Source organism: Mixophyes fleayi, chromosome 8 (assembly GCF_038048845.1).
Source record: "Mixophyes fleayi isolate aMixFle1 chromosome 8, aMixFle1.hap1, whole genome shotgun sequence".
NCBI classification, from domain to species: Eukaryota; Metazoa; Chordata; class Amphibia; order Anura; family Limnodynastidae; genus Mixophyes; species Mixophyes fleayi.
Window position 1 is genome coordinate 1,753,166 of NC_134409.1, and position 18,428 is coordinate 1,771,593.

Genomic DNA, 18,428 nt, shown 5'->3' on the forward strand with positions numbered 1-18,428 from the left:
AACATTTATTTTACACAGCGAAAAGATCACATCTGGGTGGAGTTCGGCAAGATAACTAACATAGGACAAATGTTCTTACATCAGCGGATTCTCTCCAGAGGTGAGGATGGGACGGGGGGGGGGTGACAGACATTTTCCCTAACTCTGTATAAATTGTTTCTATGGACAGAGCATCTATGAAGGTTTGGTGTATAAGTAACAGCATAAATAACTCTATACACCATCCTCCCATTATAGGGTCAGAGATGTATTTTATAGCTGGGATAATTGTCCCTGAATAGTGGGGATAATGTTACCGCTCTGTCCAATGTCTTGTTACAGGGCCGTATTATCACCAAGTAGCTATAGATAGGAAGTTACATCAACATCATATTAAACAATACATAAAACACATTGTACTTGTCCCCCATGAATCCTGCGTGTTACTAGATGTCGTACATCTGAACAGGTGACGTCAGTAGACGCAGGGTTAGTACATAGCGGAGTCTATAAGGACATCTCACCTTTCCGGAGGATTTCACACCTCTAATCAGACACAGGAAGACAACGACCCAGGACAGACCGAGACATCCTAAGATAGGGAGCCGAACGTCTCCGAAATTCCCAATGCCATCCGACAGCTGGAGCACGTAGCGCCTGTGACACAGGGAACGGGTGAGACGCGGTCTGTACACACTTCATTAAGTAACAATCAGTTACATATTTTCCATTTGTACATATCAGATATATTTGTATATTTTGAATGTGCACTTTCTCCGTTAAGAGCTGTAAGGCTGTATGTGCTTCTGAGCAACGGATTGTTTCATGTTCAAACAATGTACTGAAAACAGACAGCCTGTAGGTGTCACTGATTTGTAATTAATACAAGGTGTTCAGCTCTCACACTTCTTGATAATTGTTATTCTCCTTGTTATTATAAAGCCACAATCTTCCACTTCCACCTCCACATATTTGCTACATTACAATAGTTGTGTATGTGTTATATATGGGTCTCCTGCCATCTACGGCTATAGCCTTATACCTGTGTCTTCTTATATGACGTATGAACACGTTACTGTGGGTGAAATGGTCAGAACAACGCTGACCACATAAACTCTGCAGCTCCCACTTCTCATCACTGGGGTAAATAAATAAACTTTTTATATTTTTCTTTAAAATGAAAATACTGTAATCCTCTGTGATTAGGACGATTAATACGCTACATTGTCACTAAGTCAGATGCCGTTTTACTTCCAAAATAGTCACTCACTGGAGGAGCAGCCGGTTTGTGATATAATTATATATATATATATATATTGTACACGGTAGATGTTCTTTGACCCTCTGGTGTATATTATAGGGTTATATTCTAGTGTTTTGTAGACGTAATATGCAGAGAACTGCTTTGTGCGATCTGCTGTAGATAAGATGTTTGCAGACAATGAGAGGCATTAGGTAGGAGGCACGCACCAGCCCTGGTGTGGGGCACCACAGACAATGCTAAGAGTTATCCATGTATAGATCCATTTCCTGTGCGCCTCTATGGCTGGCAGCCTGGACCCTTCCTCTCCAGGAAACATTGGCATCGTCATCTCTTCCTCTGCGAGTGAGGGGGCTCAGGGCTGCTCCGTACTGCAGGGGCTCTGTCTACCCCTCCCCTGCACCTGTCACCTTCAGCTCACAATCTAATCTCTCCCAGAAGTCTCTGTAGCTGGGAATGTACTACAACCCCCATGATGCTCAGCTTCACCAGTATTAATCTGCATCGGGGTCCCGGCTGGCTGCTGATTATCGCTGCCATCTATCACTGTTCCACAAGGTATCAGCGGGGGGAAGTTGCAGCATTAGACGCCAGTGATTGGGACAATAACACAATGAACATTTACCATCTGCAGAGCCTGATGTACAATACAAGGAAGCTTACTGCATGTAAATACAATGTAAGGGCCCAGGTTCACTGAACTGTGCTACACGTCCAGCTATTGGGCTGTGCAGATGTAATACGATAGAACCTCGTTCCCTAATTACACACAGCAACACTTAGCTCTTATCCTAACATAGCAAAATGGGATTAATTTGATTATATCAGAAGTGACTGTCAATCACGCGTGTTCTGATCAGATGGCTAATAAACATACTAAGGGTCATTAACAAACTGAAAAGACCGCGATCCTGAAATGTTTCTTTAAGAGCTCAAGAAAACCCACTCGTTGCCTAGAATATGCCCACTCCACGGCTACTGAAAACAATCCGTCTTACTTTGTGGGTCACATCCAAGGACCATACCCTCCATTAATCTCAACTTTAACATTTTAATCTTACAATTATGGTTGTTTTACCTTATTTATGTGGGGACCCCAGGACTGTCTGTATTACATGTATCCTGAGAGTGAGAGGACATCGGGACTGTCTGTATTACATGTGTCCTGAGAGTGAGAGGACATCGGGACTGTCTGTATTACATGTATCCTGAGAGTGAGAGGACATCGGGACTGTCTGTATTACATGTGTCCTGAGAGTGAGGGGACACCGGGACTGTCTGTATTACATGTGTCCTGAGAGTGAGGGGACACCGGGACTGTCTGTATTACATGTGTCCTGAGAGTGAGGGGACATCGGGACTGTCTGTATTACATGTGTCCTGAGAGTGAGGGGACACAGGGACTGTCTGTATTACATGTGTCCTGAGAGTGAGGGGACATCGGGACTGTCTGTATTACATGTTTCCTGAGAGTGAGGGGACACTGGGACTGTCTGTATTACAGGTGTCCTGAGAGTGAGGGGACACTGGGACTGTCTGTATTACATGTAACACTTTATAATTACATTGCTTGATGTGAACCTGGGGATGAGCTCTCACAGATAACTATAAGACAAAACACGTTGGGCCTGATTCATTAAGGAACTTAAATTAAGAAGTTTCTTATTTCAGTCTCCTGAACAAAACCATGTTACAATGCAAGGGGTGCAAATTAGTTTTCTGTTTTGCAGATAAGTTAAATACTGACTGTTTTTTCATGTAACACACAAATACTTGATAGGTTATTTCTACACTGAAATTTAAAGTTGATATTTGTGTGCTACATGAAAAAACAGTCAGTATTTAACTTATGTGCAAAACAGAAAACTAATTTGCACCCCTGCATTGGAACATGGTTTTGTTCAGGAGACTTACGTACATGAGAAACTTCTTAATTTAAGATACTTAATGAATCAGGCCCATTGTGATTAATTTATCAGAGAGAACGGTAAGGTGTGCGCACCCTGTACATGCACTCTCCTCACCCCTATGTCGGTTAAACAGCGCCTACCTCCAGTACTCCTCGCTCGGGCTCGTCCTCTTCACCGTCTGGTTGAGAATGGCGGAGAGGTTGAAGGTGGTCTGGGAGGTGAAGTTGTTGCTGGAATTGGAGAAGGGGCTCAGAACCCCGACACAGTCAACCGAGTTCCAGGGATTATTGCAGTACGTCCACGGCAGGATCCGATTCATAGACATGAAGAAGTAGTAGAAGGCGATACAGATAACCACGTTGTAATAAATACCGATATATGTGGACACGACCATCATTCCATAACCTATCCCTGAAGGAGAAGATGGCGGCATTGCGTGACAGCGTATAAACATCTACATCGAATATTAAACATATTAACCAATCTCTGACTGTTCTCCATCAAACTGATGTTCATGATCGGCTACTGGGACAGTCTGTAGACACGGTATAAATATCTGTCACATGGAGAGTTAGGTGGATAATCGTCTATCTGGGGCAGTTCTAGAGGAATAGTGAAGCTTTGTAGTGATACTTGGTGTTATTTTATTGCACAACTTATTTCTATGCGTTGTCAGCATCCTGTTAACATCTCACAATAATTATCATTTAGATGGAAACTACACAATATTTACCACCAGGCAAAGCTGTCAATCCGCAAAGTCCTTTTGTGAGTCACGCAACTTAGTGCTACGTACAGATTATTTAGATGAGCTAATGGGTGGAGAAGGGGCTTTTAGGCTTTTAGAAGAAGCATACACAGTTTTACGCATTGGGCTCAGATCCCAGCCAATCACAGTACAGTAGATGGTTCACCAAAACCTGACCTCATTTTAATAAAAGAAACTGTAAATGAAAACATAAAGCCAGACGTTGAAAAATTCTCATATAAAGTTGATGTTGCAGAGGACATATCACATATGCAGACACATATACATATATATATTTATATTTGTGACAAAAACACCGGAATAGGGTTTTTAGGCAGGTATGTTTGTTCCAGGTTTCTGACCTACAGGTTTTAAAAACCTCAAGAAACTTTTTATCTGTAATGAAATGGCTTTCTAAGGTCCTTTGGTAAAAACTGGTAAAGGGTTCCTGGAGTTATGGATGGAGAGTGAGGGCGGGCTCCATCCATTAGACCCATGAGAATAGGCCGATTAGCACTTGCACCTGTGTAAGGGCGTTAAACAGTCGGACTAGAAATCCTCTCTGCTCTGCCTGGAGAAGGGGCTGCAGAGTCTCTATAAGAGAAAGTCTGATACTTGTTGTGAGTAAACGAAACCTGCTGGAACTTCTAATGTTTACTTTTAATGTGTGACAGTGAGGAACGACCTGTGTTTAGTTCGTGCCGGACAGGCAAGGTGTTTACTTGGACAGTTTTTCCTTTATTTTTTCTGCTTAATAAAACTGTCAGAGGCCAGTTGTACCAAAACCTTGGACTTGTGTGACTTCTCTGTTGCTGGTACATCACCGTCTACCCCAGGAGATGGCACCTGCTCCCACAACCCTGCTACACTATATTATAATAGAATATACATATGTTATATATAATAATATACAGAGTGGGGCAATGGGAAGACATTATTACCCTCATGCATTGGATCAGAGAACATTTAAATTATGTTCAAAGGTTTCCAAACTTATTTGAGAGACAGAAAATACTATTTCATAAAAACACAATTTGTATTTTAATCCTTGTAATTATCTAATGAGCAGCAGACTAAGGTTGGGAGTCTAACATGTGACCATCGTACCTTTAAATATGGGGCTGACTCTCCACACCCCAAGGCATCCCTGGCTGGCGAACTGTCCGAATGAGAGCTCCATAAAAAACAGCGGAATCCCACAGAAAACCAGCATGATGAAATATGGGAACATGAAGGCTCCTAAATGGAAATATAAAAGATATATTATAGGAAGGTCAGAAAATAAAGTCTGGAAAGATGCTGAGAAAGTTTTCTACAGTAAAAGCAGTAAAGATGTGAAACGCGTTGCAGGACACAGGTAGAGGATTGGCAGAAAGCAGAGGGATAGTTAGGAGGCGTATCCTTTACACCCGCTATTTGATGAGGACCTATAGTGAACCAGGCACATGTGCTGTCGCTGCGGAGCCGGGCGTATCACGAGATGCGCCAGACTCTGCGTATGGACAGAAATAAACTATTTTTGCGTGCGCCGTTTTGTAGAGTAATTTACAACCATTTTGGGAAAAACTCTGCACCAGGCCCTATAAGTAAATGGGATTTATATATCATTTCAATTATGGAACCAACCTATATCACTGCAGGCAATGTCACACTTTGCACATTCTCTCCAACAACTATGACTACTTGCTTTATCTCGTCTCTATACATCCCGCAAGGGGCGGATAACAACAAGTCAGCCTGGCAGATATAAAGACCTTGCTGAGGAACATACAGGATCCATCTCTCACCTCCTCCATTGCGGTAGCAGAGATACGGGAATCTCCAGACATTACCCAGTCCCACGGCGTACCCCACGCTGGTCAGGACAAACTCTATCTGGTTGCCCCAGTTTCCTCTCTTCACGTTCTCGTCTCTTTTTGTGGTCTCACCGGGCACCGTTCCGTTCTGTAAGACAATTTCCTCTGGTGATTATGTAATAAGATTGAGGATTGTTGCAGGATACATCAATATAAAAAAGAAATACAGACAACACAAATAGATTTCGTTATAAATAAGGTGGCTGGTGGCCCCTAGGTGCCCTTCGGCTCTGACACAAACTTCCTCCCTATTATTTACTCTCACAGTGTACCACATAACGGGGGTTCTCCTCAGGATGGGCACAAGACGTAACTAGACCCCAAAAATATCGACACGAGTTTCCAAACCCTGGAGGAAAATCTAATGATGATGGAACGGACATTGACGTATAATACAGTTTTCCTCTAACTCCGTCCTGCAGTCTTCAGCATTCTGTCTGTTTTCCTTTAATGTCTAATGTTTTGTTTCCCTGAGTACCGCTAACCCCTCACCTACCAGGTACAAATATACACCTCTATTGCAGAGGAATTATAGATTTAGCAAATCTACTAGAAATACAGATGTTGATGAGAATAACAATAAGTTTATACAAAAACAACTTTTAAATGTTGGAATAATGAGGAGTGAAAAACAAAATATTTCAGAAATTTAAATGTAATATTTGTATTTTTCTTCTTACAATTTTTAAACCAGCCTACATTCTCTTTTTGGGACGAACTCACAAAAGTTTTGGCTGTTAAAATAAAACAATAAAAAAACCAACATAAAAATGTGAAATTCACTAAAGGAATCTTACATTTAAAAAATGTTTTGATGTGAGAAATTAAGCTGTAAAAATTAGATTTGTAATTGAACTGTTGAACATTGCTACTTGTTATTGTGAACATTGCTACTTGTTATTGTGAACATCGCTACTAGTTATTGTGAACATCACTACTAGTTATTGTGAACATCGCTACTAGTTATTGTGAACATTGCTACTTGTTATTGTGAACATCGCTACTTGTTATTGTGAACCTCGGTACTTGTTATTGTGAACATCACTACTAGTTATTGTGAACATCGCTACTAGTTATTGTGAACATCGCTACTAGTTATTGTGAACATTTAAAGACATAAAAAGAGACTTTTATTCGCCATTGTCTGGGTCCCAGAAGCTGAATTTGTCTCTACTGGGGCAGCAGTCGGATTAAGAACGAGAGGTCCAACAAATGCCGGGGTCTTTGAGACATTATTGGGCTAAGCAGAAGAGATGTACTGGTGCTGTGTGTCCCTCTTCGGACAGTGTGAGAAATGTTTTATACAGGATGAATAGAAGGTGCCAGATTGACAGAGGACGCACTTGATGTCACAGTACAGAGGATACAGCGTCTCGGGGGTCTCTGTTCTGTAACTGACAGACCACTGGTCACAGCGGGACACGGGCTGCCTGGATTCATACAAAGCAGCAATGACACAAAGGCTGCTCTGTTCTGTGCTCTTCAGCCCCCTCACCTGGTGTGAGACCTGGAGAACAGAGGGGCACTGTCAGCCTCTCTGTGATAAACACTCAAGGGTCAAAGGCTTCAATCCAGCTAATAAGATTTGTACTTTAAAGGTTGATTAGACCCCTCAAAGCTTTTCAATAAGTTGTCTGAGGCCCAACTGGCGAGCGCATACGCAGAGGTGCTGCTACACTATTCTCATTAAAAGCTACATATAGTGTTACAGAGCAGTATAGTAACACATACCTGATATTATAACGAGGAAGATTAGTATATGTGTCACAGTGCAGTATAGGAAGGAAGATTCGTATATAGTGTCACAGTGCAGTATAGGAAGGAAGATTCGTATATAGTGTCATAGTGTAATATAGGAAGGAAGATTTGTATATAGTGTCACAGTGCAGTATACGAAGGAAGATTTGTATATAGTGTCACAGTGCAGTATACGAAGGAAGATTAGTATATTGTGTCACAGTGCAGTATAGGAAGGAAGATTCGTATATAGTGTCACAGTGCAGTATAGGAAGAAAGATTCGTATATAGTGTCACAGTGCAGTATAGGAAGAAAGATTCGTATATAGTGTCACAGTGCAGTATAGGAAGAAAGATCCGTATATAGTGTCACAGTGTAGTATAGGAAGAAAGATTCGTATATAGTGTCACAGTGCAGTATAGGAAGAAAGATTCGTATATAGTGTCACAGTGCAGTATACGAAGGAAGATTAGTATATTGTGTCACAGTGCAGTATAGGAAGGAAGATTCGTATATAGTGTCACAGTGCAGTATAGGAAGGAAGATTCGTATATAGTGTCACAGTTCAGTATAGGAAGGAAGATTCGTATATAGTGTCACAGTGCAGTATAGGAAGGAAGATTCGTATATAGTGTCACAGTGCAGTATAGGAAGGAAGATTCGTATATAGTGTCACAGTGCAGTATAGGAAGGAAGATTCGTATATAGTGTCATAGTGCAGTATAGGAAGGAAGATTCGTATATAGTGTCATAGTGTAGTATAGGAAGAAAGATTCATATATGTTGTCACAGTGTAATATAGGAAGGAAAACTCATATATGGTGTCAAAGTGTAGTATGGCGGTATACATTAGGTTTCTGATAGTTACTTGGAGTGCATGGGTAACACCTGGTAGACAGTAAGGATAACCCTATACATCTATAGTGTTTGATGAGAACTCATAAAGAGATGAAAATGCTTCAAAAGACAAAATATCCTTCCTAAATCTACGTGAAAAATGAAGACACATCAGCGAGAAAAAAATTACAATTTCCAACGAGACACAAAAAGGTGTAATATTATCTTCAGATATTACAGCTCTCGTCTCTCTGGCTATACACCCCATCACCCTCACATGGGTACAGTCCCCAGTTATCCGGGGAATTTGAGGGCCTTTAAATGAAAGCATCATATCTTATTACTAGGTGGACATAAGCATTAGAGCTTACACTGTACACAGGGTGTTTGTGGTAATCTCCCCCAGTGCATGTCCACAATTTAATGATTTTCAAATTCCCTATAAAATAAATATTATATTTATTACATTTTGTTCACATCCTCACACTGAGCATGTCCACTTCTACAGAAACCCCAGGACAACGGCACCGGATAACGTCAGGACTGAACCAGCACAAGTGCGAGAGGTCAGAGGACATTTAAAAATGGCAACTTAATTTTCATATATATTTCCTATGATTTCTGTATAAATAGGTCAAGACTATTAGAAAAACTTGTGTATAAGAAATAATGCACTGGTACCATAATTTACTATGTATATGGTCACAGAACTCCAGGGTGACTTATAATATCCCGTCTACACTAGAGAGTCCACTATCCCACATATAACCATCCAATATCAATATGACATGATCGTGTCCCAGTTTGGTCCTCTATGGCCAGGTTAGATGTGATCTGTTCTCCCTGGGAGAGACAGAGGCTCCAGGCAACAGTTAATCTCAGGTCACAGAGTGAATGGTCGCCAATTATAATGAGTCCTGCAGTGGGTGCCAGCGACAATTGGCGCTGCCAAGTCCTCACAAGACTCCGGGCACATCCTGGGGGAACAGTCAGAAAACACAGACTGAAAAGGAAGGTACAAGAAGATTCATTGCTGAAGACAAACGCACAACATGCGGACATTATTCTCCATTCACAGAGAGCCGGAAACACTGAGTGAGGCTGTATAATATTATTAATAAGCAGATGGAACTAATTGCACACACTGTATGTGACCATAAGTGGACAGAGCACGTCGGGAGCCCGACATATAACGTCTCTGCTGACCCCCCCCAGCCTACAGCCTGTGGAGCCCGGGATACACCCCAAATTAGTTTATTACATGTAATATATTTATTTCTCTGTTTCTTCATCAGACAGAAAATGCTCATCAGAAATAAGTATTTATTGTAAAAAAAACAAAAACAAAAAAACCACTTTGTTATAAGCACAACTTAGACTCTGTATAAAGCTTATAAACGAGTTTATCAACATGCATGACACCAGGCTGTTAACATTACACAAAACCTTTACTGTCCCCCCCAGATTTCTGATGACATCACTCCTAAAATCACCTGATACATTCTGATTATATAATAGACATCCCCAGCATGAGCCTGTGACATCTGCAATCATCCTGATCAGGTCACCGTAATAAAATAATGTTCAGAATAATATACTGAGAACTGGAGACACTATGATGTCATCAGAAAATCTTGGCACAGTGGTGAAAACAAGTGGACTCCCCATGTTGGCACCATGCCACCTGTCTAGGGTCCCTGTATAACACACACACAGGTCCATGCCCATTACACTGCCAACCAGGTTGGTTACCATGACATGGAACACATGCTGTGACCAGCAACCAATGCCAGCGTGCGGGCAAATCAGTTTTAGGCTGATTGATCTGGTAGCCCCTATTAATCACAACCAGCCCCAGCGCTGGCAGTGGAGCCATGACCTATAGGCAAACCGAGGAGGGGTTTACTAGTACCTGGAAACCCCCCTCTCAGCCTGGGGCACTGTATAATTGAGGTGGCTGGACCCTGCCCCCACTTCACAAGGGGAGAGCTGCGTGCACCAAACAGTAGTGCACGCAGCATTGCCCATGTATATTATGGGGATAGTAAGAGTTGGAAAGCGGCTAAGCCCTGTCTAAAATTATAGCCCCCCGAACATGTTATCTGCACAATCGCCTGTAGACCCCAAAGTCCTGTAGTTTGAAAATTGTAACTCATGTTTGCCATTCAAGGGCAGAGATTTACTGACGTGCGGGATGGAAACTGACCCATTTATTAGAGGGTGAACCGCACATCAAAGCACAAGCGCTATATTTACACACGGGAGGAATGCAAGGCTCATGGCAAACCACTGATTGTTAGTACAGAAATAGCTTAAACCACAGTCTGTTCCATCTGTTTGTCGGTCACAACTAGTAACAATAAATAATGGGGGTTAGGGAAAAACCCTACAGCTAGAGAGGTGCCCTATGCCCCTACTGTAACAGGGTAATTAACTGCTTGTGCCCCAATTAGTAAGAAAATAAATATCACTGCCCCATTATTAAAAGTAGTGTCCCAGTGTGAAACAAATAAGTAGTAGTGCCCCCGGAAAATTATAAATATATAATAGTGCCCCCTTTAATCAGATTCTTTTGCCACATACTAGAGAAATCATTCTATAATTATATTCCACAAGTTAACCTGTGCATGATACTCATGCATTCTAGTCAAATCAAGCTACTTAAGGTGTTAAAAAGGTTCTTGTCATGCATTTGGGCCTAGCCCAGGCCTCCTCAGGGGAAGAGCGTTACTTCCCGACGTAAGCGCCCTTTTTTAACGTGGTTTTGTCCACATGTCACCACCTCATCATTCTTCTCCATCACCTCATCCTTCATCTTCATCGCCACATCTATCCAGATGTCTATCCAGACACAGGGATCTCTCTCAGCGGTCCTGAGTATCACACTCCTCTCACTCTGTCACCCCCGGCAACTACCAACCACTCCCCACTGTCACCCCCGGCAACCACCAACCACTCCCCACTGTCACCCCCGGCAACCACCAACCACTCCCAACTGTCACTTCTCCTTCAAGAAATATATATATATATTTTTAAAATCTTTCTAAACACTTTTAACAATTAACAAATTAAATTAACAAATTAAAAACATCTTAGTATACCAAATTTCAGCCCTTTCTGAATGTTTTTTTCCACACACACTAAGAATTTAGTAGGTCAGTGTATAACTCCGCCCAGCAGGTGGCGCTGCAGCATGGTTTTATTTTTTCCACACACACACACACACACACACACACACACTAACACACGCCGCTAAGCATTTATATTATAGATAATTAATGCTTCCCTAACAATCTTATTTCCATCAGGTTCTGTCGTAATCTAATTGAAATCTTGAAAGCCTTGAGGAGAGAACAATCTCTCCCCAGAGAATCACCCGACGGGGTAAAGCTCCGGTGAGCCACTTACCCCTCGCAGAGTACCAATTACCACCTGCTACCAATCTAATACTACCTGCCTAACAAGGAGGAGGATCACCTGGTGCAGACTGCACCCCTCCCTCCCTGAATCTCACTGCGCTGCGCTGGTCACATGATGCGGACATCAGCTGCTCCGATCTTCATCCAGGGAGAGTTTGACAGGGTCTAAAGCAGAGAATTAGGTGGAGCTGGGGTTGTTGCCCACCACATCAGATCAAGTTCAATCCAATTGGAGCTGCGTTTGATTGTGGATGATAATCGCACACAAGCAAATTGTCCAACCAGATTGTATCAAGTCAGGACTTTGAGTGATGGAGGAAAGACTCAGACTGGTCCTGTACACAGAAATATATCAGAATCTTCTGCAGTTTAGCTGTAATTTTCATTGTTCTTTCCACCTTATCAAAGAAACCTTTACTAATCGAAGTTCTTTAATGTTAACCACGCAAAAAATGCTGGAAACTTCACCTATTTCCATTACAATTTTTCACCATCATGATTTGCACAGGACCTGAACATAGAAAATGTGCACAGATAAAATACTTGAATATAAGCGGCCTCGTTCCAACTCATTACGGTCTAATCGTATTCTTGCAAGACAGCTATTGTGCACAAGACAATCATTGTTTATCCGAAACAATTGCAAAATCGGAGCAAAGCGACTCCAGGGTGACAACACAACAACATTCTCCGCTTCTTATCCAAACAATGGCTGGAATCCGTGCTGCGCCCCGGGAGGGGGGGGTCTCTGTGCAGTACCGGGGTCTTGTTTTTCTAGGCTGACCTTCTGCATAAACAACCTCGCAGCTATGCCATCTGTGCACACTCACTAGTGCGGATTACCACCATGCAAGAGTGGAAAAAGAGATGTCAGTGAGTTCTGTTATATATTATATTATACATTTCTAGGCTCATACCACAGACTAGTGTTCTATAAAGAAGACACAGTTCATGACATAGTGTTGAAACCAGTTCCAAATGTTTGAAGCCTTAAACACAATTATAGTGGTACACACAGGGCCACACAGCAACGCAGCCACAACATTGATTATCTCATTACAATGACACCTGTCAGGGGGTGGGATATATTAGGCAGCAAGTGAACAGACAGTTCTTGAAGTTGATGTGTTGGAAGCTGGAAAATTGGGCAAGTATAAGGATCTAAGAGACTGTGACAAGGAGCAAACTGTGATGGCTAGAGGACTGGGTCAGAGCATCTCCAATCATCAGGTCTTTGGGGTGTTCCCGGTGTGCAGTGGTTAGTACCTACCAAAAGTGGTCCAAGGAAGGACAACCGGTGAACCGGTGACAGGGTCATGGCCGCCCAAGGCTCATTGATGCGCGAGGGAAGAGAAGACTAGCCCGTCTGGTCCAATCCCACAGAAGAGCTACTGTAGCACAAATTGCTGAAAAGTTATTGCTGGCTATAATAGAAAGGTGTCAAAACACACAGAGCATCGCAGCTTGCTGTGTATGGGGCTGCGGAGCCGCAGACCGGTCAGAGTGCTCATACTGACCCCTGTCCACCAAAGAAAGTGCCTACAGTGGGCACGTGAGCACCAGCACTGGACAATGAAGCAATGGAGGAAGATGGCCTGGTCTGATCAATTAATTTTTTTTTTTTTACATTATGTGGACGGCCGGGTGCGTGTGCCTTGTGTACCTGGGGAAGAGATGGCACAAGAATGCACTATGGGAAGAAGGCAGCTGGCGGAGGCAGTGTGATGCTCTGGGCAATGTTCTACTGGGAAACCTTGGGTCCTGGCATTCATGTGGATGTTACTGTGACACGTACCACCTACATAACCATTGTTACAGACCAAGTACATCCCTTCATAGCAGTGGTATTCCCTGATGGCAGCGGCCTCGTTCAGCAGGATAATGCGCCCTTTCACACTGCAAAAATTGTTCAGGAATGGTCTTTGGAACATGACAAAGAGTTTTTCCCAGATCTCAATCCAATCGAGCATCTGTGGGATGTGCTGGAAAAACAAGTCCGAGCCATGGAGGCCCCAACTCACAACTTACAGGACTTAAAGGATCTGCTGCTAATGTCTTGGTGCCAGATGTAACAGGGCACTCTCAGAGGTCTTGTTCGGCCCATGCGCATCCACATAAGCAGTGTACAACTATTATGAACTCAGAACCTGCTTGACCAGCATACAAAGCAGAGCCCGATCTGGTGGCCAGTATACAACAGACCTCTTTCTAGTACACTAAACAGGTTACACAAAGTATAGATGAGGATATGAAACACGCCTGGTGGTCCATGTACGAGACAGAGACCCTCTATGTACTTACTTACCTCCGCTAAGAAGCCTTCACCCCACTCTATGAGCCATATTACCCTGATCTCTCCCACCGGGCTCTGCAGACATAATAGCGGTCTCTGGACACCAGCGATACACTGACAGCAACCCTAGAACCCTACCGCTTACTCCCCGTTCCTAAGGAGTACAGACAAGTTCACATATCTTTATAAAGGCCCCAGTGGAGCACAACCGTCAGTGTAAAAATATTTAGATCATAATTAATATTATTGTTTGATTATTAAGATGGTTTTGCTAAATGTAGTGTTTGGACTCATTGAAGTGCACATAGTTTAGATCACTTGCACTGCTCATCACAGTGCCAACTATGAAGATTTAAATATAAAATTTATTAGCAACTGCAGAACTTGTTATGGATAATTCTTCCTCATGTTCTGGACACAGGTGAACCCTCCACAGTGATTTAATGAAGCTACTATGTGCACATCCCGCTCACTGCCCGCCCAGCCGTCAGACCTCATGTGCGCAGAACGCTGACTACCAACAACTGTTCCAAGTGCTCTACAAATGGCGAGATGTCGTTAATGATTTTGCTCAGGTCTGTAGGGTGCTGGCATCAGGAGTCCGTGTGCGCCTAACCATGTCATTTAATTACTGACGCGAGCGGCTGGGATGTGACGGACAGTTATCTCTGCGTATATCTGCCAGACACAGCAATCTGCTGATATCTAATCCTAGGGAACAATCACTTCCCTTTAACCCTTCAGCTTCTCTCCTGGGGCTCATTCTCATAGCAGCAATTCAAAACAAAAAAGCTTCTGATTAACACAATGTCCGACAGCATCTACCAGGAAACTGCGGGGTCTGCTCCAGAGATATCCCCTGTCCCACCATTAAGTTGAAATATATATGGATTGTTATGTAACATATTAGCATTGTTTTATCAGGATCCGTCGCTTCCAGTACAAACAGCGGCAACTTCTGTGAGGTCTGTCCAGGCTATTTCCCCAGTTACTTCACTGCCAGTCCTATCACTGGGCACAGGGTACAGCTGGCAGCCCATCACTGGTTAACAGAGCAGGATAATGTAATTGTGAAGTATGTGACCGACCCCAGCAAGGGGGGGGGGGGAATAGAGACACACACACCGAGAGAGAGAGACACACACACCGAGAGAGAGAGAGACACACACACCGAGAGAGAGAGACACACACACCGAGAGAGACACACACACCGAGAGAGAGAGACACACACACCGAGAGAGAGAGAGACGGAGAGAGAGAGAGAGAGAGGGAGAAAGAGAGGGAGAAAGAGAGGGGGAGAAAGAGACCAAGAGAGAGAGAAAGAGAAAGAGAGAGAAAGAGAGGGAGAGAAAGAGACCGAGAAAGAGACCGAGGGAGAGAAAGAGACAGAGAGACCGAGAGAGAGAGAGGGAGAGACCGAGAGGGAGAGACTGAGAGAGGGAGAGAGAGAGAGAGAGACACCGAGAGGGAGAGACCGAGAGGGAGAGAGAGAGAGAGAGAGAGAGAGAGAGAGAGATACAGAGGGAGAAAGATACAGAGAGAGACAGAGAGAAAGATACAGAGAGAGAGACAGACAGACAGAGAGAGAGATCACAGAGAGAAAGAGAGAGACAGAGAGACACAGAGAGAAAGAGAGAGACGGGAGCCACAGAGGGAGAGAAACAGAGACAGAGAGATGATAAAAAGAGGAACAGGGAAGTGAGACTTTCTGCCTCTGGTAGTAGAGACATTATTACTGCATATGGTGACAAGAGGATTAGGGAGTTTATTATATTGCCAGATAAAGTGGGAAATAACCGTGGTATATACGGTGCAGCCAGATAATACTGGCCATGTACTTGGCTGCATAGAGAGCTGACCAGTAGAATGAAAGAAGATCATTGGGGTCCGTACCCGCTGTATCAGACTTCTGTGCAAAGCATGTAGAAATAAAAGCCAGTCTATTGAATGTGCCCATACCATTTGTGCTTTGCAGTATTTTATTTTATTTCACATTTGATCCTTTCTAGTGCGTTCAAAGCGCGTCAACGCACTTAAAGCATTTCCTTAGATAACAAAAAAAAAATCCCATTGGATTACAAGAGTAAGATTACCTTGGAGTACAAATAAAGAATCCTTTTTTTTCTATTAATAAATTGGGGATTGAGTGTAACAATTGTGTCTGTTTTTTATTTACATGTTAATAGTATTTACTTGCAAAGGTGTAAAAGTAACTCCTAGCAACCAATCAGCTTTGATCAATCGAGTGCGAGTTAGATAATGAAAGGAGGGGACTATATTCCAAAATAAGATCAATTCTAGAACAAGGGGACATTATGGATCATTTATGAAAGTGCAAACCGATAGTGCAAGCGCTCACCAACAGCCCAAGCGCTCAAACACCTACTTTTGCGCAATTGCGTTTAATTCCTATGGGTAGGTGCACAGATTTGTTGACCTAGATGGAGTTGCCTGCATGTGTGCCCCATGCGATGGGAGTGGTTATCTGGATTGGGGGCACACACTTTGGAGTACAGATTAGGCAAAAATGTGATTGTTTAGTGTGTGAGTATATAAAAAAAATATATAAATAAAAATGTCCCCTCTATGTCATGATCAAGACATGAACAGAGTAGTATTTTTAGTATTGTAGAGAAAAACTATTTACAAAACAGTGAACAAAAGTTTAAATGAATGAAGAGGATGAAGGGGGAGGGGGGTTGGATTTTGAAGTTGCGTCCTAGTCTCTCCTTCCTGCTGATGTTTAGGTGCATTTACAAACTAAATCCCAGATTTGATGGGGAAGTTCCTGGGACCGGGAAATGTTGTGGGACATGAAGTATTTGTGCGGTTTGTGAATGTCCCGGACCTGGAGAACGGCTGGACCTCACCATTACCCCCATACATCTACTGCTCAACACAGAGATCGCAAAGACCACAAACGTGACAGTAACACTACTCTACAATGTAAGGTTTAAATGGGGCCTCACCCCCACAGACTAGTTTACGGCCAGCGAGCACATAGTTATAACATATATGTAGCTCTGTGGCGAGAGATTACACCAGCTTGGCGCAGGCTCTCGATGGCAGCGCCGGAGCTCCTATAGAATAGTGTCTGGTACTAGTTCCCTGAAATAGCCGTCATCTGTGGTGTATTGTGTACAGTAAAGCACTGTACAAAATACACCACATTTCATTTTCAACAATGTAATAAACAAAAAACAAGATAATGAAGAAAGTTTTCATAAAAACTAACCATAATAATAACCAATTACCTGCAACATTGGTTACAGCAAAGGCTGATATTTAGAACCACTACATAGAAATACACAAAGTATCACTTTCATGATAGAAACTCTGTAACACTGAAGACCCTCTTTTAGGAAGAAAGGTTAAGTGTCACTCGGATGGGGGGGATCTCACGCTCTCAGAATAGCTTTTTTGAGATGCTAATGTGTGGTCTCTGTCCACAAAGCCTTTATTTAGATAGTGGTCCCCACATGCCTTTTGGCTGGCTGACTTGTCTGAAATAAATTAAACTCATCTCCGACTTGGGCAGTCTCATGATCGGGGGATCAATTGTCCCAACATGGGTGATTTACGTTTGAGAAACTCATCTCCAAATGTTGACAGTCAGTATGCGTGGGGGAGGGGGCGTCCTTCCGATGCGCCATTCACAGGGGCGCACATGGAATGTAACAAAGACGGAAGTTTCATCCACTCGCAGGTCCCACGGCAACCTGAGCTGCCCTCTGGCACAAAAGAAGAAGAGTTATATCCGACACAGAACTTCCGAAACAGACAATGGACGGGAGGAAGGAGGATTCTAATATATAGAATAGATTTCACGAGGCCGATTTTACTTAAATAACTCAATAATTTCTCCTACTTTGAAATAACTGTTTTCTACTCAAACATCTATCAAGCTCTTCATTAAAAGTAAGAAGTAACATGTGAGTGTCCAGCTCGTTCTTGTTTACGGTCTTACAACTAAGAATAAAACTGATATTTTAAAAATGGACAAGGTCAGAACAGCTCATTGTGAATCTGTGGGTGAAAAACAAGCAGGAGAGACTCACATCTGATGGACCGAAGATCCCCTACATGAGAGATGTACCCACTTTGTGTGCATCCCCTTGTAGGGTTAACAAGTAACATAATAGTTGTGTGACTTCCTGAAAGCTGTAATCTGTTGGTAAACAGCACATTCTCTACATGTGAAATTGGGCGAGAGTTATATTTATGTAAACAGTGTTTCTTAATGTCATTACTTCAGCACTCATAGGCAGGAACCGTCATTTAGTTCCTCGCTGTCTATACCTCGTGGCTTTGTAGGGTCCTGTCTAACATTCCTGTTCTCTACAGTGGGACAACGCACTGTGCTGATGACAGTGCTATTTGCTTACCA

At 42.8% G+C, this 18,428-nt stretch overlaps 1 protein-coding gene across 5 annotated transcripts in view; it reads right to left on the minus strand.

Annotated features, from left to right (window-relative positions):
• The window catches only part of SLC6A9 (solute carrier family 6 member 9), a 95,011-nt gene that overhangs the window by 16,291 nt on the left and 60,292 nt on the right, over window positions 1-18,428 (minus strand). For all 5 annotated transcript variants that reach the window (XM_075181591.1, XM_075181590.1, XM_075181593.1 and 2 more), the window contains 4 exons: window positions 5,686-5,842; window positions 5,006-5,137; window positions 3,291-3,561; window positions 504-636 (listed from right to left, as the gene is read on the minus strand). In XM_075181591.1, the coding sequence (XP_075037692.1) occupies window positions 504-636; window positions 3,291-3,561; window positions 5,006-5,137; window positions 5,686-5,842 (693 nt within the window). The remainder of the gene's footprint in view (window positions 1-503; window positions 637-3,290; window positions 3,562-5,005; window positions 5,138-5,685; window positions 5,843-18,428) is intronic.